Source organism: Mycteria americana, chromosome 5, assembly GCF_035582795.1.
Source record: "Mycteria americana isolate JAX WOST 10 ecotype Jacksonville Zoo and Gardens chromosome 5, USCA_MyAme_1.0, whole genome shotgun sequence".
NCBI classification, from domain to species: Eukaryota; Metazoa; Chordata; class Aves; order Ciconiiformes; family Ciconiidae; genus Mycteria; species Mycteria americana.
This window is the reverse complement of record NC_134369.1, coordinates 46,721,873-46,744,082: the sequence shown is the minus strand read 5'-3', so window position 1 is coordinate 46,744,082 and position 22,210 is coordinate 46,721,873. Positions and strand designations below refer to the sequence as shown.

The 22,210-nt window shown below is 36.0% G+C and overlaps 1 protein-coding gene across 1 annotated transcript in view; it reads right to left on the bottom strand.

Moving 5' to 3' along the window:
- Positions 1-18,508, bottom strand: part of TTC6 (tetratricopeptide repeat domain 6) — a 64,339-nt gene extending 45,831 nt beyond the window's left edge. Inside the window, exons 1-5 of the mRNA XM_075501630.1 lie at positions 18,295-18,508; positions 16,767-17,923; positions 10,467-10,535; positions 4,659-4,789; positions 1,112-1,321 (exon numbers count right to left, since the gene is read on the bottom strand). Coding sequence (XP_075357745.1) covers positions 1,112-1,321; positions 4,659-4,789; positions 10,467-10,535; positions 16,767-17,579 — 1,223 coding nt within the window. The 5' untranslated portion in view covers positions 17,580-17,923; positions 18,295-18,508. The remainder of the gene's footprint in view (positions 1-1,111; positions 1,322-4,658; positions 4,790-10,466; positions 10,536-16,766; positions 17,924-18,294) is intronic.
- Positions 18,509-22,210: the final 3,702 nt, after the last annotated feature.

Below are 22,210 nucleotides of genomic sequence, written 5' to 3'. Positions count from 1 at the left end.
TTATGAGCAATAATTTTATATATCTGGAGCTGGTGATAAACAGAAACTATAAGTAGCAAACTGCCAGTCCAAAAAACCATCAGGAAAAATTTGAGAGTATTAAGGCTCCAATTCTGAATTTTTTGTTTTACTATATAAACTAGAAAGGCACAAAAAAAGCAAAAATGTAACCAAAGTAATAAACAATGAAAAAAGAATATGCTTCATATTCATTCATATGCACATTATTTCAGTGCAAAACACGTCCAAAAAAAAGAAAAAAAACCCAAAGATTTAGGAATTCACTACCATCAAATATAAAAATTGGTAATATAACAACATGATAAAACTGAGTAGGCTTATTCCAAAATCCATTTACATTTCCTCACTATTTCTTATAGAATAAATTTTTTGACAGATCTCTCTTTACATGCTGCATCAACCTCAGAAAAATTACCTACTATGCATTTTGTTCTACTTCAGTTCCTCATTCATTGAAGATGCAGGATCCTGAAGTTATCACATGACTACTTTTTACATATGCAATGAATACTTTTGACTACAAGTTTATCTAGGTCCCAGTTCTGTATGTGCTTAACTTTGTGGATGTGTTGAGCTCAACAGAACTACACTCAATTACTTAAAGTTATGCTTGTTCCTAAGTGCTTGTAGCATCAGGATAGAGGTAAGATTGTCTCTGTGATAAAGGGCTAGTGGGTGTGCACTTTAAACCTTTTGCTATTGCAGAATTTTACATTCAGAGAAAGCCTACTCTATTTGCTCAGTATTTCTTGTTATTTCAATGGGACCTCTCGTGAGTAGAATGAAGTATAAAAATTCATGTATTTATAACCTAAATTTATGGAACTTAAAATATGTCTACAAAATGTAATTTCTTTTTAAAAAACAAACAATACGTTTTACATTCTAAGCAAGATATGAGCCTTTTAGTACCCTTTTTCTAATTATTTTAAAACACATCTACCAAATAAGGCAATTTTTTTCAAATCTTTGCCACTTCTTTGAAACTACTAAATACTGAAACACCATGAAGGTTATTTCTTAACATATAATCCTTTAACTTACAAAATTAATTAAATCATAGTAACTCTGAAAATAAGTAAGTTCATACCTTTTCCTTTCAGCGTGCTCTTTCAAATAAATATATTTGGAACACATTGGTTCATCCTCCTTATTGTCCGTGTCCTCTGCTGTAAATAAGATATTGTGACCTCTTCTGTCTAAAGTATGATAAACTCTAGAAACCAGTTGTAAATAAGGAGGCAATATAAAACTAGGAAAAGCAGTACATAAACGATGAATGCCTGGATAATGTCGACCTCTAGAAAGGAAAACAAAGAAATCAAGAATCTTAATATCCATTCTCTATATTCTGAAGTATATAGTTTATCAAATACTACATCGTGACATACATCAGACCATAGGATATAAATTGCTAACATAAATACTGGGCATAAAGTGCTGGTAATTTCTACTAAAAGTAGAGATCATATTATTTCAAAAAGAAAAACAGGTAAAAGCTAAAATGTTGGTAAAAATTTTAAAGTAAAAAATAAGTGCAGTAGTCACAATTTTACTTTCCCAACTTAAGTAGAGCTTTCATTTGCTGCACTGAAAACTTAAACCAAGTAATGCAGATTTACAGCTTAAATTGGGGATGTGAATAAATCTTACGTTAAAATGTTACATATACATTCAACTGCAAATTCTCTCCCATGACAGAGTACCTCGTAAATATCCTTAAAACTTTGAATTAGCTTCATGATATGCTATCACTTGAACTTCTTTCTAGCTTTTCAATTCAGCTGTTGATTTTAGAGGAAACACCCGGTCTTTGACTATCTTTGAAAAGTTAATAACTAAAAAATTCTACCATTTAACCCTCCAATCTAAGTTGTACTGAAGGTGATGAAAGTCTATTGACTTCCACAGGCCATGGATCAAATTCTAAAAACAGTTTCCGGCTACTGTATGAACTCTACAAAGTTAATAAATGTCTAACGTGCAGACAGTTACAATGTGAAGAGCAGTATATGGAAAATGTCTGAGATATAAAAAACTCAGAAATGGTTCCCCAAACATACTTTCAATTGCTACTTTCAATTAAAGTTCATAAGTGCCTTCATATTTTAAGAGAAAATCCCAAATGAAAATGGTTAAAATTCCACTTTGAAATTACACTGACTAGTTTTCAGGTTTAACTATTTTTCTGAGGTTCTCCTGAGACAATGACACAACAACTTTTTTTTTTGTTTTATTGAGAACTACACCTTATGTTCTAAACAGATAATATAAAGGGGAAATCAGCAAGAACTACAAAATGAAGTAAGGAAAAACACAAGATTGATTTATCATGCAATACATATTCAAGTTACAAAAATAATATTTTATATTTGCTTACATTTTCTGAAAAATAATGACAGCAAAAAAGTAAAAGATAAAAATCACACATATAAAGAAAAAACCCATGAAAATCAGTGTAATAACAGAAATTTTACTCACAATCAAGAAATTATCACATCAAGTATATACCAGATATTTCTCTGTTACATTAATATAGTTGGATTCCCTAAGTTTATAGGCACATGACAACCCAACAGGGAAGAGTGTCAATAAGTTTTTTTGTTTTAATTAAAACTACTCAAAATATTTTTCAAGCCATACAACTTTAACATATAAAAAAGAGCCTAGTTACTTTATGTTTCAAGACAGTTTCACCAGATCTTACAATCCAAAGTCTCTACTGAAATCAGTGGCATTTTTGCCAGAATGAGAACAGGGTCAAGTTTATGAAATAAAATATGAAAGTTAAACACAAAAATGAAATATCCAGTTTGAAAAGCAACTCAATCACACAATACATGAGACTGATTAGGATTAAAGGCATGCTTACAGCAACCTCATTTAACACAAAGGATAATTTTCTTTTTTAACTAATGGAAGACATTTACAGCATAAATGGAAATAAGTAACTGGTTTGGAGTGTGAAATCAGAGATCAGTGCTTTAATAAGTAGATGACATGAATTTTAAATTAGAAAAAATATTTCACACTGCTTTTTTAACTCGATAGGGAGTATATAATCTTCATAAATGTTTACAGAAGTTTACCTCAGGATGCTCTAACACAGTTCACTGTCTCTGCAATGCAATTACCACATAATTAAAAAAAAAAAAAGATGGCAAACAGTTTAACTTTGAACTTACAACATTTGGAGTGATTTCCATAAATGATGGCAGGCAATTTTAAAATTCTCTAGGAACTTTTTTCTAAGTTTTGTCATTTAATTTAAATAAATAAAAATAATTTGAATGTTATTTTAATTTCATTATCATTACTGCTCTTGTATAGGAGTCTATCATTTCATTGAATGAACTAACTGAATGCTTTATCAATGTAAACTGAAATATTTGGGGCATGCTGCAGGTAAAGGTGAATGTTTTTACAGCACGCACTCTCCTAAAACAGACTATTTATCATTCTTTGAAAAAAGGGGACATGAAAAAACAATACTATGTGTGTGGCCTACATTACCTTCACTTAATGCACTAAATACGGGTTTTTTAGAAAATCGTGCAGTTTCTGCACCATTGATAATCTGACAGTAAGTATTTATTGAAGGTAAAACACTCATTGTCTGTTGACACTATTTGTTTTAATATATAATCTTGCTAACCAAATGATCTTTAAGCAATGCAGATAAGCAATGGCATGCAAAGGGTCACTTAAATGCCAATTTGACTGTTTCATAAACTTAAGCATTCTTTTCCCATGACTATTCTCAGCTACTTAATTGAAAGTATTATCCATTTACAAACTTTAGGCCTGCCATAAAAAGGCTCTCTTCTGTATCCAATAGGCCTTTCAGGACTCTAAGAACAACAAAAGCTAATAATTAAAGCTGCTGCTTCTTTTTCCCCCTTTTCTCAATAGAGAAGTGAAGAAGCAACCTACAGTATATCTAAACAAAGCTATCTATGAAGATCTTATTAGCAGTGAAGACCATAAAACTGAAGAGTCTCACTTGATATGGGATGGACAGGATCAGTTAAATTAGGACACGGTCTGTACTATTGTAATCTGCACTCCTACTACAGAATGACAGATACAACCTATGACAAGAGCAAGGTAATAAGCAGTTGTCCTTAAATTACAGCTCTCCATGTAAAATCTCCTGAATTTCAGACAAGCACTGACTGTAATACAAATTCAAGATAATGAATTTTTAATACATCTTCTCTATTTAAAGATGATGACTTACAGCTGGCATTGCTTATATTAAATTTGTGGTATTTTCCATTGTTTGTTTTTAATTATTTTGATTAGATTATGCTTGGAATTGTATGGACAAATTCAACCCCCACATAAGCAACTTCAGTTTCTGCTGCAGTCAAGAGAAGTTTCATCTGCATACAGCAGGACTGAATAAGCCCTCTGGATTTTAAAAACCACAAATCAGAACTATTTCAAGGAGATAGATAGCAAATTAAAACTAGAGATACCAAACTAAACTTGATAATTTAGATCAGAAATTGCAAGTGTTCATTTGGGGGGATGGCATTATTTCTTCTCCAAACTTATCTATCATGCTATGCACTAATAACTTAATATATTCTCAGTGTTTTTCTTATAATAATGAAATAAGATTAAAAAATTACTTGACATTTGAAGCCTGAGGAGGCAAAGATTGTTGCAAGTCATGTTCCTCTTGTAGCTCTTTCTGAACTTCATCTGGTTTAATTTTTGATATTGCTTTTCCTTTCACGTGTAGCACATCCAAGGATGGAGCCTAAAATGTTCATGAACAGAAGATAAAGACAAGGTTACAAACTGATAAGTTATACAGATATTTTCACACCCACTCTGGAGCAGAACAAGGAGCAATGGCACACAAGCAACTCTGACCATCAGAAAACACAATTCAATTAAACTAGGGTAGTATAGAACTGCTGTCACTACACAGATCACAGCAGCGCCCACAGCTATTCAGGATATAGAATAAGCAGAAAAAGTGTGATAAAACAAAATTTCCAATGTGCCCTACCTAAACTGCATTTCTGGAGAGTATAAGATAAGTGTATTTCAATATATTACAAAGACAATAATCAAAAGGGCATCAAAATAATGATATTACTATTCAGAACTATTAAACTTGGAAGAGCATGAACACATCTAAAATTTGTATTATATTTTAAGCAAATTCAAACAGATACACTTAGTTTAAAGGATGACATTTTTAGAAAAGTTTCTTCAAGGTTACGTTTATTAAATGCAGGAACTTCAGCAGGAATACAGATGTAAGGAATTCCTAGTGTTTCTACCCACAGCTGCTCATTCCTATTTATTAGAGCACCATCTGCTTAGTTGTACCAAAAATTGTTTTTTCACACTGCAAAATAGATCAGATAACTGACCCATGTTGAAAGAAATAGTAAAAAATGTGGAGGGAAGGCAAAAATTAATCTAGATCTCTGTTTCCCTTTGTAGAGTGTCCCTACATAGAAATTTTGTCAGGGACAGCTCACTGTAATTCAGGAGCAAGACCAAACAGCAAGGAAAAGGAACTACTGAAGTCATCATTCCTGCCTAAGTGTCTGCATCTGTTTCATAAAACTCAGCTTCAGAATCTATACCTTTGTGCTGCTTTTTCCATATTGTGATGACCTCCAGAGGTCCCTTCCAACCTCAAGCATTCCACAATTGTCTCCTGCAAGCTGTATACATTCCTAAAACAGACTACCAGTGTCATCAATAAGAAGGATTCTTCTGAACTCCTCTTAAAAGCTTGCATACATAACACAACAAAGCAGGTTCAAGAAAATAAAGAAGTATAATCATAGCATAACAAAGACAGACAGGAACAGAACACCACAGTGGGGAAAACTAATTTTAAAGTGCTTTGTCTTGAAAAATTTTTCTCTCTCAGTATGACAAGGCATCCACTTTTTTGCCCAGCTCTTCCTGATACACCATGGTAATTAATTCTATAAGGCTGGCTAGCTTAGTTTAGAGGAACCCAAAGAATACAATTGTTGTGACCAAATGCCTTTCTAATTCAGATTTTCAGTCACATATCTGGTTAAATGAATCACAAAAGCATAGAATTCTACTCTTCTTTGTCCACTCACATGCTTTATATATCCCAGAATATAACTGGGCACAATGCCTATGTCTACTGATAACTTCAGCAGTATTTAAGTTCTTAGAAGAAATCACTGCATGAAAAAATTATGGAAGTTTATAGTTCATAAACAAGTATATTAATCGCCAAGTAAAAGATACTGAGACTTATAGAAGATACCTAAAATGAGTCACTGCCTTCTGAAAAGGCTTATTCAAAATTAAAATGGTTTCATATATTGTTAGTTTATTTTTTAAACCAACACCACTGTTTATACTAGCACATACATGAAAAAATATGAAGGACCGAAGTCAGATATTTGATGTTTACCAGAAAAACCAGAAGTCAATCAATATTTTACATAGAGAAAATAGGCTAACAAAAATAAGGCACACAGAAAAGTTTGAAAGTAGTATGTCTACCTGAAAATGTATCATTAAAATGAGCCAAATATAAGACTATGATTTTTGCTTTCAAACGTCAGGTAAATGTGTCTGTCGTGATCTCTTGTCCAATTTAAAGAAAAAAAAGTAACCTGATTGGATGCATTGCCATTACTAGCTTTTGGAATGCCCAGAGACTCAAATAATTTGAAAAAAATATGTCATGTAAGTGATATCCAAAGTAACAGAAGATACTCAACAACATTTGTCGATGTCTTAGACACCAATATGGCTAATGAAAGCCTCCAAAACTAAAATTACAGCAGCTACTATTTTAAAATCACAAGCCAAAGTTCTGTGATCTCGTCTTTTTTGTGAAACAGATCATGAAGGGGGACTTCAACACACTCTTGCTAATGAATTATGGAGACTATATGAAGTAGAGGGAAGTTCCTTTAAGCCTAAAATCAGAGAACATGAGCCAACACAGTTACTATTAGATGGATGTTTTACATGTATATAAGCTCATATTTTATTTCATTTTCTTTGTAGAAATACCAGTGAACTAACACACAACTTTTTAATCAAAATATTTATGTAATTCAGTTACAGATGTAACATAAAATTACAATAACTAAAGCAGATATCTGCATTTTTTCATCTGACTGCATTGTGTATAACCAAACTTGCAAGTTCACCTGCACAATCAATTTATCTTGAAATTGCATGGGCCCTGCAGCCCACTAAGCAAAGGAAAATAATTTCAAAAATAAGATGTCACAAAAACATGCCAATGAATAGTGTTTTATCAAAATACTAATATACAGTATATTGCCATTACTCTGTATAGAAATAGTTCTGCTAAGGATGCGATAGAGCATTTAGCTAATACATATGGGTTCTTAAAACCATTTCTCTTTCTAAAATTTTGTCTCCATTATTTTTTCCGTGTGTAAAAGTGAAAGCATGCACTTCCAAACTAAATAATATATTTAAATTATGTAGTACTTGTGTGAAATAGAACTAAATGTATGTTATCTTTTCAGGTGCCAATCTTGCAAACTATTTTGTGTTGTAAGATCACTGAACACACACTGATGGGTCTTGTTGCAACAATACCACCAGTGCATTACAGAAGTGGCATGCTGTCCAAAATAATACTAAAACACATCATCACAGTACCCCAACACTATTTAAATAACTGGGAAACTGTTCTGTTGTCAAATAGTATATAATTTAGAAGTAATAAATAATCTTACTATATTCTTGAATATTCTAAAAATTACCATAAGTGACATTGTACTGTGTATTGTTTACACATCATTTGGCATATTTAGTTTACCAATCAACAGATCAACTGATGCTGCAGAGTATACTCTTTGCAGATAGTCAAGTTACATAACTCAACTACCTATAAACATCATTATTAATATTAATTATATAAAACATTATAGTCAAGTACAGATGGCACGAGATTTCTGTTACTGAAGGATTAGAAACATTTCTGACCTATAGACAGACAAATATTGTAAGGAAAATTTCAAAACACAATATTTTTTCTAACTTAGCAGAATTTTTAAAAAGTAATATAATTTCATTTTCACCCATTTTCTTCCAAAGAAGAACTCTATCCCATGAAACAGAAATAATTTTGCTACCACAAAAGTTGCTAGGAAATATGAATCCTTAGCTGTAGAAGAATGCCTGCCAACTAGAACTGCTCATGCCTGCATCACCAGGTCACTTAGGGCTCTACTTCATATCCACTGTAGCCCCATTGCAGAATGCAGCGCCAGGGCGGATTCTGGGAGAGTTTGTGTCCTCTCCCTGTGACTCACTCCCAGAGCTCCCCTGTCCCTTAGCTCTTCAGGGTAAGCTGTGTGCATCTTTGGTTCTTGGCTACCCTAAAATTGACCAGGAAAGTTGTTTGCTAATGCTCTGGAATTCTAGGCACGTGCCTACCTCTCTCTATCCCTTTTTCCATGCAGCTTGAAAAGACACCATCAGGACCAAACTACAGTCAGTGGGAGGAGCTGAAGAAGCAGCTGAAGCAAGCCTTAGACATTCAGAAGGTTTCTCATTTTGACTAGACTTCTGCCTTATGATGACTAGACCTTGAAACAACATACTCAAATATTGGGCCATCAACAAGCATCTCACGTGTGTGTGTGTCATTCTCTTTTCATTTTGGTCCCTTTATCTCCCTTCTTTTCAACACCTGTATCTGTCTTCCCATGTAGCTTATCCAACCTTGTGTTCATCTCATTCATTTATTTAAGTTTAGGCCAAGGCTATCTGGTATCTCTGCACATAACACTGTCTAGCAGAAACGTATCACATTCTTTGTTGTCCTTCTCATTATACCATTGTAAACATAATAAATAGTGTTATTCTGTTTTACAATAAGCATATATAATAACTTTAAGGAAAAGTTATCATTTATATCGAAGCTGCAGAAAGAACCAGGTTAGGGTTTTATTTTAGTAGCTAGCTATAGCCTTGAAATACCAGAACGCTAGAAACTGACATGTGGGAAAAGACTATTTGGTCTTAGCAACAAATTTGTCCTCTGTGGTACTGTCTATAAACTTGTACATGTTCTCTACTAGAAATCTAAGCTTTATAGAGTTGATATCCTAATGACAGTTTTTGTCACATGTGAAATATCGCAAAACCACAATGATACTGAGCATTATGTCATTTTCCAGGAAGGCATCCACTTGTTAAAGGTAGATTAGGATTCTATTTATACATTGTTTCATTTGTAATCTTCTTTCCAATCTCATAAAGAAAAGCCTAACCCAACATCTGACCGAATGAACCTTAATTTGTTTTTTCCTCTAACCTTAAGCTGCAAGACCAGTATGAAGACCTGTTTTATAGAAAATCTTTTAAAGGGCAGGTGGTAAGGAAACAGCTTGCAGACCTCTGTATGCTCTAAAGCATCAAAACCTTAAGCATGGGAAAACTAATACTAGCTCACAACAGTACTAAACCTGCCTACCTGCTTCACCTGCTTATTATATGTTAACAGCTCATCTTTAGGCCAAGATTCATTTTCTGCTGCTTGAGATTCTTTCTGAACTACTGCTATCTTCTGAGGGGAAGGGGTGGGGGAGGAAATCAATGTAAGGGGTGAATGTACAATATTTTTTTTAAAACACTTTTGTGCTCCCTGACAGGTAATTCAGCACAATATTTATTATATGCAATTATTCTTTCATCATCCATGCGTTTTATGAAGCACCTAGAACATTGTATCAATTTCATCTTAAGCCAAATATTTCCTCAACAGCTAACTAGACTTCCAAAAATAAATACAGTAATAGGCAAAGGACCTACAATGATTAACACTAAATATTTATAGAGATTCCTTCTCAAACATCTGGTCTGATTTGTAGAAGAAAACTACAAATTGCACTTGTAAGAAAAAATTGCAAAAGGTAAGAAAGAACATACCTCAGAAATTTATATCAAGAGATCTATGATCCTTTAAAGCAAATAAATCGTTAATGCCTCTAAACATTAAGCAGTCCCCCAAACATATCTAAGTTTAAATATCTAAATTTTAAAAACAGTCTGAATGAAAGGCATAGAATAATGGGCACTAATATATATTAATATAGACGAATGTCTTACGATTCCATTGCCCTAATCAGCATGTAAATCGGCATCTACCTAATCAGCATCTACTTAGTAAAAGTGAGATTCTTTATATCCAGCAGTTGGAGAATCAAACCCCATAAGAAAAGGAATGAACAAGAGACACAAAAGGAAAAGAGAGAAAAATAAAGGTATACTTGTGATTTATGAAGTACCAAAATGTTTTCAAGGACTATTTCATTTCCTTCCCAGTTTTATCAGTTTAAAATATGAACTAGCTATCTTAACACCTCTGCAAGCAAATAGAAGCACTATTAACTTATTATATTTTAGCATTCCTAGATAATGCAGAATGTTACCAGGCTTGCTTGGTGAAACCTTGGTAGGTCTTGAGATTCAGTTTTTATTTCCTCATGTTCAACTGCTGCCTGTTGTATAAGCAAGAGAAGAAAACTAGTGTCAAACAAGAATGCTAAAAAAAAAAAATTATTCATACTACCTTACAGAACAAAACAACATCAAAACAATATATATGCATAAATTAAAGTTTGGGTCTTCATTACACAAATTAGTTTGAAAGCAACAAGTACATTAAGAGACAAATGATCCTAGGCTCATCTTTTGCAAACATTTACACGTTTAACTCTTTACCATAAATAACTTCTCCATGGAACTGCTTAGAGCAGAGAAGTTTAAAAGCTGAGTGTAATTTTCAGTTAATCATTGTCTCCACAGGAAAAAATTATAATTGCTCCACTAGCAAAAAAGCTACTACAAAATTTGAAGTCATTCTTAGTTCCCAGACATACTATTCTTTCTCATCAAAGGAATGGTTCAACAAGTCCTCTTTTGGTTTCAGTATATCCATATGAAAAAAGCGGAAATAAAATACAGCAACAACTCTCAAAACATGGTATTTTTAAGGACAGTGTGCTTTCTAAGCACCTGGTTAGCATACACATACGTAACTCAGCACACACGTACTTTACCCTTTGTGCCGTATACTGGCTTGAGGAACCAAGTTTTAAAGATAACAGTAACAAACAGAAATATCACATCTAAACTACATTTCATTTTAAAATACAGTTCTTTAAAACTGCTACAGAAATGTTAAATATTTCTGGGGAAAATACTTCAGAGCCACAAGCTGATGCAAGAATGCATTAAAGCTATCAGTTGAATATGTGTTAGAAACAGTTGGTCACGTCATGAAAAAATCCTTTGCTGGCACTGCAAGTGTCCCCTTGCTGTTTTAACGTAAGAACCTTCGACACGGTAGAATTTTTATTCCATTAAGTGTATTGTCCACCTAGCAATCTAAAAAATATTATTTTTTTTAATGCTTAGGATTTTTTGCATTTAACTTTAATACCACATAAGAAGCATATTCTGAGCTGTAACATTTTTTTCCTTGCATATTAGAATATGAAAAGGAAAAAAGGAGGAGTCTCCAGGCCAACACAAAGTGATAGATGTATATGCTACCTTGCAGAAGATTGTACACGTTGGTGTTTTTCTTTCAGCCAAAGCCTTAGTAATTTATCTACCTTTGACAGAAAAGACAGCTTAAGAAAAAAACAGTTCATATTACATTTTTTTTCATCACCATGAAAGCAAGGAACTAAAATAGAGGAATGCGGTAACAACTCAGACTAAAAGGAACAGATTCAGCATTATCTTCTCAAGCTATACTAAACAACCTTCCTCTTCTTCGCAACACATGCATATTTTCAAACATAGTGATTACCATGGACTATTAATTATTACAGTCCATCTTAGCCAATTGTAATTATTTTTCCATGCAATTTATTATCCAATTCATGGAATCAAAGAGAAATTTTCACAAAGCCTTTCCGTCAACCAGACTGGATGAACTCACATTTCTAAACTATTACATAATATGTAAATTACAGTTTTACATATTAATTTCCTATTCTGTCAAAAACAACAGACTTATATGAGCAAGCATTATCTTTATTTCATTTTAGACACCTGTACATGTTATGTGATTGCTTTCCTTTGTTGGGTGCGGTGTTTTCTCTTTTGTCCACTCCCCATGGGAGAATCACAGGCACAATGCTATTGTGTTATTTTAATAAAATGATGTGTACTGTCTATATATGTACTATGGACTGTGTGTTTGCATTAACAAAAACAAGGCCAAAGAGATGTGATCTAACTTTGGAAAATAAAAGTGTTGAGAACTGTGGCAACTCTTAATTCCTGTGGGAATCTGTTCTTAAGTGTTCTGCCCATTCTTGAGGAAGCTGTTTCCTGCACTGATATTTTAACCTTGTGATGGAAACTTCTACTGCACCTTTAAAAAACAGCTTTATTAGCCATAGCCTTTGTCCTGCAGGTGTAGAAAACTATTTAGGTACCTGAGCACCTTGATAATTCATTAGAAACCATTTTAACATTTTCAGTCATTTTGGTTTGTCTGTGGTAGCTTTTGTAGTTGAAAAGACTCATTGTGAGTCCTGACATACAGAAAATTAAGATTTTTTTGTTGTTTGGGGTTTCTTTTAATAATTACCTCTAAATTTATCTTACTTAAATATTTTCATTTGGTATTTCTTTGATTCCTCATTTGATAGTTACATGCTATTAAAATAAATTATTTTGCTCTGTTTTGACAAGAAAAGTCTCTATAACCACTGCAGAAAAGACCCTGATAGATGACAAAACAAAGTCAAGCTAGATATGTGAACATATAAATATTTTAAAAAGTTCTTTTAACATGGTGAATTTATACAAATTATTTATACACAAGCATAGCTAATCACCCTGCAACCCTTTGACAAAGCTTGAAACTCTGGGAGATTACAATCTATCTGATTAAAAACAATTTGTTGTCATATTATAACAGCAGCTGACTGACCTAATGAGGATTAATCTCCCATTTTGTTAGACTTCAGGGTAAAAAGACAGTCCTTGCCCCATAAAGCCTGTAGCATTTTTTAGACAAGTGTAAATTATGTGGGCCTAATGATCATAAGGAACTGGAAAGTGATTGTTGACAAAATGTAACAAACTGCACAACTGGACTGTTTTTAATTAGTTACTTGCACTGGTAAATTTGAAGAAATAAACAGATTTCAGATGTCTGCACATATAAACCATCTACCCAATATCTCTCCCTAGGCAGTTTCTTGCAACATTATGAAAATAAAACATCTTTTTTAAAAAAAATTCAAAGTGATATGAGTTAACTGTTCCAGAAAAAAATTTTCATGTATCCAGGTGTGGTGGTGTCCACCCCTGAAGACTGAGCAGCTCCCTTCAGCAAGTGGCAGGAAGTGCCATAGCCTTTGCCATGATTAACCTTATTGAGCATAGTCAATAATGTGTGCTTCCTGAATTAATAATGTAATAGCAAACTCATAATAAAAAGCATCATGGTCTTGATTTAGCTACATTTTAACAGATGCTAAGACCATGAGAAGAACATTCCATAAACCACCTGTAAGCAGAAAACAAGAAAACCAATAGGAAGAGCTAGGGTTTTCCCACTTAAAGAGAACTAAATGAAATAAATTGAAGTCTCTTGTTCATTTCCATGACACTTAGAATACACCTTATAGCACCTAAAGGAAAAAAATGAAATATTTTCAATAAACCTCTTAAAAACTATTTTATCAGAAAGCAGTATATGATCTATTGCATAATTTTCATGTCAGCTGAAATATAAAGAACATATAGAATCACAGAATCGTATAGGTTGGAAAAGACCCTTAAGATCATTGAGTCCAACTGTAAACCTAACACTACCAAGACGACCACTATACCATGTCCCTAAAATAACAGGGCAAATAATAGAGCAAATAATAAGTGAGGTACTGTAAAGTTATGAGCAAATACTTGTTTGTATTTGCTTATAGCTATAAAGCAAATACAAGTCTATCTCTTCTTGAATTTTAACAATAATTAGTCTCCATCAAACCACTTTTGAGAGAGTATTAATGCATTACAGAGAAAATCTTCTCAAGGCCTCACTATTGAGAGCAGCTGACAAGAGCTAGAGATTTTTTTTTAAACTAAAGTATATTTTATGTTGGCTTCCTGCTAGTATGGTGCACTGTATAGTCCTTGTTTAATAGAAGCATTCAATTTTGATGTTATTTTTCGAGAACAAAAATGTTGTTCATTTAGTTACCACCCTCACAAGCTCATCTGAGGTACCAAAGAACCGATCTGCTGAAAACAATAGATAACTAAAGATGATGAGCTGCAGGCTCATAACCAAGAAAGCTGAACATCAAGCTGAATACCAAGAAAACTGCATTTCTGAAATTAATACAAACACCCTCCTATGGATACTAAATCCAACATATAACTTAATAACTCAATATACTTCAGGGGTAGCAACAAGCCTCAAGGCAACAAAATTAGTCCAGGCATTGGAAATTATATTATTCTTACAATAAAAATTCTACTTTTTAACAGAAAATGTGGTAGGAATCATTATTCATAACTGATTTTCCTCAAAGGAAACAGGGCTAAGTACTAATGTCCCACCGAGCTAGCATTCCATTTCCCATATAATGCTCTTTTCAATGCTGGGGGAAAAACAGAGCTCAGCCCCCAGAGCAATATCATAAACTGTCAATGCTAATCAGTCATTAATGCAAGATCAAGAATAAGATAAAGAGAAGAGAATAATTTTTGTAAGAAATTAAAAACGCATTTAATTCTGAAAGATTGTTTTCATTTTAGTAGCTCTGTTTTCCTAGGTATTTCTCTTTCATTTAAAAGAATACATTTCTTACTTCATTAGAGAAGGCAAGCCTTGAAGCTCAGTGTAAAGTAAATAAATGATGCATAATAATAATAAAGAATTGCTAGAGTCTTCATCCTATTTATAAGGTCACTTAAGTTCAAAAGACACCTGCTGCAAATGCCTTTGATTAAAAAAAAAAAACTGTAATCAGCAAGGGTGTCATTCATCCTCACTAACGTCCATATGTCCATACCTAAAAAAACATTAAACAACAAACAACTGGACCAGAAAGTCATCACCAAGTTCAAATTTTCATTTTACTTTGAACCTGATTGATCTAAGTTTTAGAAATAAAGAATTAAACATCACAGTACTCCAGAGGTCAGATTTTCAGAGCCCAGTAGCCCCCACTACAAACAACAGAAAATCAGTTCACTTCAAATTAAGAACAGTAGGACTTGCTAGAGGCCAAATTTTTAAAAACTTACCTAGAACATAAGCCATATTTATAAAACACTAAGAAAAAACACACAACGCAGCACATGTTACTAATCACCAATGATTATTTTGGGTAAGTTGAACAAGAAATGGTTTTCCAGATCCAGGATCTTCTTTAGCCCTCCGCTCATCTGCCCTGAAGTATTTCTGTATCCAGCTGGCAAATTTCAACCAAAGAGAACAGTCCCAAATTATTACATTCCTAAAATACAAGTCAAGCAATGAAGAGGGATCATCTCAATGCTGCCACAATGAGGAAAGTCTTCTCTGATTTCAACCCCAATTGAAATACACCACAAAATATACAGAGTGGGAGACACTGTGAATGCCTCAACCACACAAACAGCTCTCAGAAGAACAGAAGAAAATCAAATTAGAGGATATAAATCTATTGGAAATGCAGTTTCAGACTATTGCTGCTCATGGACTTACACATTGAAATTAACTCAGTTCAGGATTCTTTTTTCTCCTACCTTTTGTATTTAATCAAAAGACAGTTAATCTCACAGTAAGGGTATGTAGGGTGCTACACTTACATTCTGTGAGAAATACTCTATGATCATAAAACGTAGCATTTCGATAGTTGTGGAAAACATTGTTCTTTATCATCTCCTAAAACACAGGTTCATACGCTTTTCATCAGTCTTCCATACTTCCTTGCAGAGGCAGTTGCTGCTGAAAAGTAGTTCACCCTCCATGGGTCTATTCATTCCATGGCATCCCTAACAAGTGCTAGCATGAATACCAAGTGTGATAGCAATTGTTGTGACATAAGTTTTAGCCCTCTTGGAACTAGAACAAAACTATCAGTCTGGCTACGAGAGGACAAAGAGCCATCTGACAGTAAGTTACTAGTCTAGTTAACCAATGAATCAGCAACCCTCTGGTGAAAATCTAGGGAAGTTTTCTGTAGCATCTACCTGATGCCTAGTATTACTGATATCTCCTGTTTTAATTAATTGAAGAGACCCTCTTACAGCTGCTTACACCATCTACCTAACTGTGACAATAAAGAATTTGTCTTATCAAGACTTCACAAGCTAAACAATAACTACAGGAAGCAATACTTCTAACAATATCCCAAATGCATTTAATGCACTTTTTCATCTGTCAGACTGGAATATGTTATCTTAAAAAGGGGAAAGGAGAGGAAAGAAAAACATGTATTAAACTATAAGCAGTATAATAAAAATAACACCCCAAAAGAGCTTATGTTTTAATATATTTTGATATTGGCTCATTTTCATTTTTAAGGGACATCAAAAAAACTGGCACAAGAAACAGTGAAGAATATTCTATGATAGATTAGTGTCTTTATCCATTTGTTTTGTCTGGATTCTGTGTTGTAACACATTGTAGGAGCTGGAAAAAAAATATACAACTCTTATAAAAGTAATATTTACCCAAGAGAAAAATATTGCTCTTGTTCTGGTTCACCTACTTCCATTTTTTTGTTGTAGTTCTGGCCAAGAACACTCTCCAGGAGTTCTTTGATCGTCTGGTCTGAGGGAGATGGAGAAGTAGACTGCAGGGAAGCAATTATTTCATCAATAGACCTTGCAACCACTTTCACAGGCAATGCTGGTGTGGAAGTAGGCTCTTCAGGTTTGCTCTGCTGGAAGTTCTTCTCGTATATTTTTGAAGTGTCTGGTCTAGTCACATCTCTTGCCTCTTCCAACTGTTCTCGAGCAGACCTCACACTTGGCTGCTTGCTTCCTTTTCTCAGCATTCTTCCCGATTCAACATCTAAATCTTGTTGCTTTGCTTTTGAAATCACTCTGCTTCTCTTCTTACAGCTTTCCCTGGTTATTTTTCCCTTTCTTGAAATGTTTTTACTTGTATCAGAATCTGTAGAGCTAAATTCATCACTATCTTTAATCACAGTATCTATTTTTTCAGTTTTATCTCTTTTTAAATGCTGGGGATCCATCTGTAGAACATGCACTCTACCCTTTACTTTACTAACAGCTCTTGTCTTTTCTAATGAGATAGGGGAGATATTAACGTGAAAATTAGACCTGCAGTAACTTGGCTTCTGAGGTGGTGCTGGGTGCTTGACCATTACAATTTTTTTAGTGGTACCTGCAAATGGTGCTATTACTGGCAGTTTTACAGCTGTACTTTTGTGACTACAAGTGGTATTTTCTCTGTTAACTTTTTCAGAGCAACTTCTCTGATTTTTGTCAGCACTGTCGTCTTCCACAGATTTATTTCTTTGAGTCATCACCCTGAGATCAGGAGTTTGTTTCTTCATGTCTCTTACTTCAGAAGATATCCTCACTTTCCGTGAACATCAGAACACCCAATGAATTAATTAGGAATATTTTTATTTATATTCATGACAGGCTTATGTGGACTCTTTGACCTCCGGAGAGTATAATGTTCTTAACTGATGCGATTGATCTGGTGTTAAATCTTCCAATAAGGGCTAAATGCTCACGTTTCTAGGAGCAGTAACTATTGCTTGTTTGATCTTCAGACTATCCCACTGAGATTCCCTGCATATAGTCTCATGTTCCTTAATCACATTCAGCTCTCCCACATAACTCTGTCCAAAGCGCTTGTGTTTTCTAGCAATTTTCTCCTCCTGTATGCAGCCTGAAAATTCAAACAGAAATGAGGTTTTGTATTTTCTATACCAACACAGAACCCAATCTTGCAAAGACTACTTCATTTTGCTAAGGCCCCCATTGATTTTAACAAGACTGTTCTGAATGTGTATAATTAAGCACCAGCAATGGCTATTAGCATTTTACCTGAGGAAACAACGGAACTATTTCTATCTTTGGGAGCATAAATTGGGAGTTGGACAGAAACTCCCAAGAGAGAAAAAAATGAGAAAGAATAAAGCTCAACGCTTTCTCGAAGTAACCACAAAACGCTTTCCACCTACAAAAACCTGTGGCCCCTCCAAGCCCCACTTCTGCTTCTCGAGCAGGCAAAGGGCCTCCCTCCCCTCAGAAAAGTACCTCACAGCCTGACAGCCCCCAGCCGCGCCGGCAGGAGAGGCACGGCACGGGGCAGCGTCCCCGCCACGCACCAACACAGGTCCCGCAGATCCCCCAGTCTCTTAGGCCCCGCGCAGGAGGGCTGCTAGTCTCCCCCCGCACGGCGCTGGAGGCCTCGGGGACGACGACGAGCCGGGCCCGCGGCCCCAGGAGGAGCCGCCGCCGCCGCCGCTCCCTCTTGAGCCGGCGGGCAGGGGGAGGACGCGCTCCGTAACCGAGCAACGAGGCTCCCGCTGGGGGAGAGAGCGGTCGGCGCCGGCTGCCACCCCTGGCGAGCGCCCCCTGCCGGCGGGGAGGGCCCGGCCGGGGCCACGCCAGGCTGGGTCTGCCCGCGCGCTCGAGGCAGGCGGCACGGCCCGGGCGGAGGCGGCCGCCATGATCTCCCCGCTCTCCCTCCCCCCGAGAGACGGGGACTGGAGTCTTTTACATAACTGTGGGGCTTTGGTGGGAATTTACTCCCTTGAGTGAGCTTATATTTGAAGGTCTGCAAGTTTCAGCGTCATCCGGAGGCGTCTGGATGACGACGTCTTCTAGAAATGTTCAAACTGAGCCACGAGTGTCTGAAGGCCACGGTATGGCCGAGGTTGTTTGTACCATTGTAGCCTCGTTTCTCTTCTGTGTATGGCGAACCTTGTTCTGCTGTCAGTCACGGGTTCTTTGAAGTTTTGCCCTGAAAACCAAACACACGAAGGGCATTGCTGGGGATTTGTGTGCCATGCAATGCAGCTGCTTCCTAAATGCAGTTACAGATGCATTTTGCCTGTCAAACTAGTTTTCTTAATTGTCAAAGAGTCAGCTTGGAGATGAAGGCCCAACTCAGCTGCATTTGACTCGTTTATCATCATCAATAAAGTCTCTGTCATCGGGATTTAATTTACAATACTAGGGATTGCCTGCAACGGGATAGTCCATCTCAGACTCCATAAACTGACCAGCTTTGCAGCATTAACATAAGCAAAAAGTCTGAAACCAGTTCTCTGGGAGGAATCCTGACTCCGTGTCTTACAGTTTTACTAGCCTGTCCTTCAAAGAACGGAGGTATCAAATATATTTGACAGCTGTCTGGTGAAAGTTAAATTTTAACAGTAGTTCTTTTTACACATGAAGTATGAAGTAAAAGTGGACCAAGAAAATGTATGACCATTTCAGTGTCCAATAAATGTACGGATGATAATGTGCCAAAAGTCATCAAACTTCAGGAAATAAATTAAAAAATTAACATACAAATTAAAAGAAAATGTGAAAAGTCAAAGTGAATCTGTCAAGATGGTTATAACGATGGCACAAACCTACAAGGTCACATTGACCAGTTTCCCAAGAAGGCTGGTTGTCTGGAACACAGGCAAAGTGAAGCAGCTTATAGCAGTAAGGGGGAGGAGGGGGAACGACGAATTTTCCACATATAATCTGAACTCAAAGCACTGGGATCTCCATGAATCTCTGGGCTGCAACAGTGCACAAAATTATGTTTGTAATCCACTTATGTCTCTTATGGTGGGTAAAAAGAAAGTCTTTTTTTTTTCCTTCAGTTGGGGTCCCCAAGCATCTGTGTGATAACAAGGAACTGTAGGGACTAACTGCATATATTGGATTCAAATATGTCACTCAACTGATTGAAAGGCTCCGCTGATCTAACAGGCAAATGTCTTCTATTATCCTCTCCTTTCTTTGTAGCTTTCAGCTACAGCTTTGTAGCTTTTTTTTTCCTACCTAATTGTATTCCTGGAGTTCAAGGGGGTAGCCAGTGTACTTCTTGAAAACAACACTTGTTACTCTGGGCTAGATGGCCCACTTTTAGCTTGCTACTGCAACTAAAACTTGTTGAAGATTAAAACCTCATTAGCCAACCACATTACATCCCAATTAATAGCAGGTTTTCTTCTCCTGATAGCAAGATAGCTGATTAAATCTCTGTAATACACCCTAGGAAGCCTATCTGTTTGCTGTCTAATTTGTTTCTCCCTCTCTCTCACAGGAATCCCAGAGTAGCTGGAGGAGCAGAAGGTGGAATATGAAGTAGTTGATCTGTGTTGAAGGATTCCTGTTAGCTGTCCAGGCCATTAGAGCAGTTCAGAACAGGAACGAAGTGTTCGATTGTCTCATTGAAGATGAATCCTATTAGCAATTTAATGCAGTGGTAAGCCTAGAGAACAGATCCATTTCAAACTAGTTAAACAGTAAGTAAAGCCTCAACAATTTCATTTACCTAGAACAGTTCCTCTCTGCAGGAGTCACAGTGGGATGTGGAAGAAAAGACCCTGCATGTGAAGAGGTATTTGCATCAGGAAGTTCCAGTAAGAAGCTGCTGAATGGCAAGAAGTATTTGCATCAAAAAAAATCTTAGGAAGAAGGAAGAATCCTTAGACATGGATTTCCTCTTTAGGTTAATAGTTGTGGTAAAATGGAAAATTAGTATTCTGTATTATCTTACTGTATCTGTTGTCTGTCAGTTCCGCTTGCAGCAGACCAGGGGCTGGCTCCTGGAGAATGTAGTTAGGTTACAAGAAAGGTTCCAGCCTTGGTTCATGAATGTTTCCTGTTTTACAGCATTTAGACTCTAGGTCTTGTAAGCAAAGGGAGTAAGCACCCAAGGGGAACTGATGTCAAGTTAAATCCCAAATGCTGTATTTTTCCCCTACTAAGCCACACACATTGCTTAGCAGTCATTCCAGGAGTAAGTGTTGCCGATAAATCCTCTAGATCCGCAGCTTGAGCTCCAGAGATGACAGCTGCAGAGATTCTTGTCTCTGATACACAGGAAAGCAGGGAAAGCTTTTTCCCCTTTCCCCAGGTATTATTAGCATGTGCCCCTCTCTTAATTATCACAGTGATGCTTGAAGCCTGAAAGTGGTTTTTATTAACATTAAGTATTTAGTTAAACAGGTTAAGCCCTATCTCTGTACCTTGCAAAGTCCGAAATTCAATCAGTAGATGAATCTTTATACTTAGCAAATGGATCTAGATTTGGAAAACCTTGTGCAAGTTCAGTGCCTGGGTACACATTATTATTTTTCTTAATTAGGCCTTACCAGATCACTAAGCTTTCTAATATCGCATAAATTGTATCATCTAAGTTATCAGTCTATTGAGGTTACAAGGAAGGTTTTTTTTCTTTTTAGAAAGAAAAGTGATCATTAAAGAATTGTTCAGTTGTTTGGAGAAAGTCAAAAATGCAGTTTCTTTTCTCCTAAATTGGCTGAGTCCATGCCATGTAGGAAGTCCCACCCCCAGCGCACATCATTGCCATGATCCAAGTTCATGCTGGAGTGAGACTGAGATGCACATAGTGCCCCACAGCCTTTGGGAGGAAACTGGAGCACAGTCAGGAGGAGTTAATGGTGCTCTCCAATAGTCACCTTCATCTAGGCAATCAGGAATCAGGACAGCGTGGTGCATATGAAATATGTACAGCCTGGTATGGGCTCTCCAGCAGATGCCAGAGTCCTTGGAAAGCTGAATAGCAATTACTTAAAGGAAAAAGGAAAGTAAGAACATAACTACATTGCTAGTTCTTCTGTGGCTTACATCTAGTTTGTCACTAGATGCTAAGCCTTGCCTTGGTATCCTTTTCCAGCTGGCTGTGAAACTTTTTTCGCATGAAATAGTCCAAAGGCCCCCCAGCCCTGCTGGGGGATGCTGCTCTCTCCCTTTCAGTGTGCTACAGCCAAAGCACTAGTCTAGTCTGTCTCAAAATGGCAGTACACTTGCTCAAAGCTATTCACCAATGCAATAGTTTTAGCAAAGATAACAGTATATTTACAAATATAGTTTCACCATGATGTCAAGTAGCATTATCCCATTTTAGAGACCAGGAGCTAGAACAAAGAGAGATCAAATGACTTTCCAAAGTCTCCTAGTAGAACCAGTGGCAGATTCA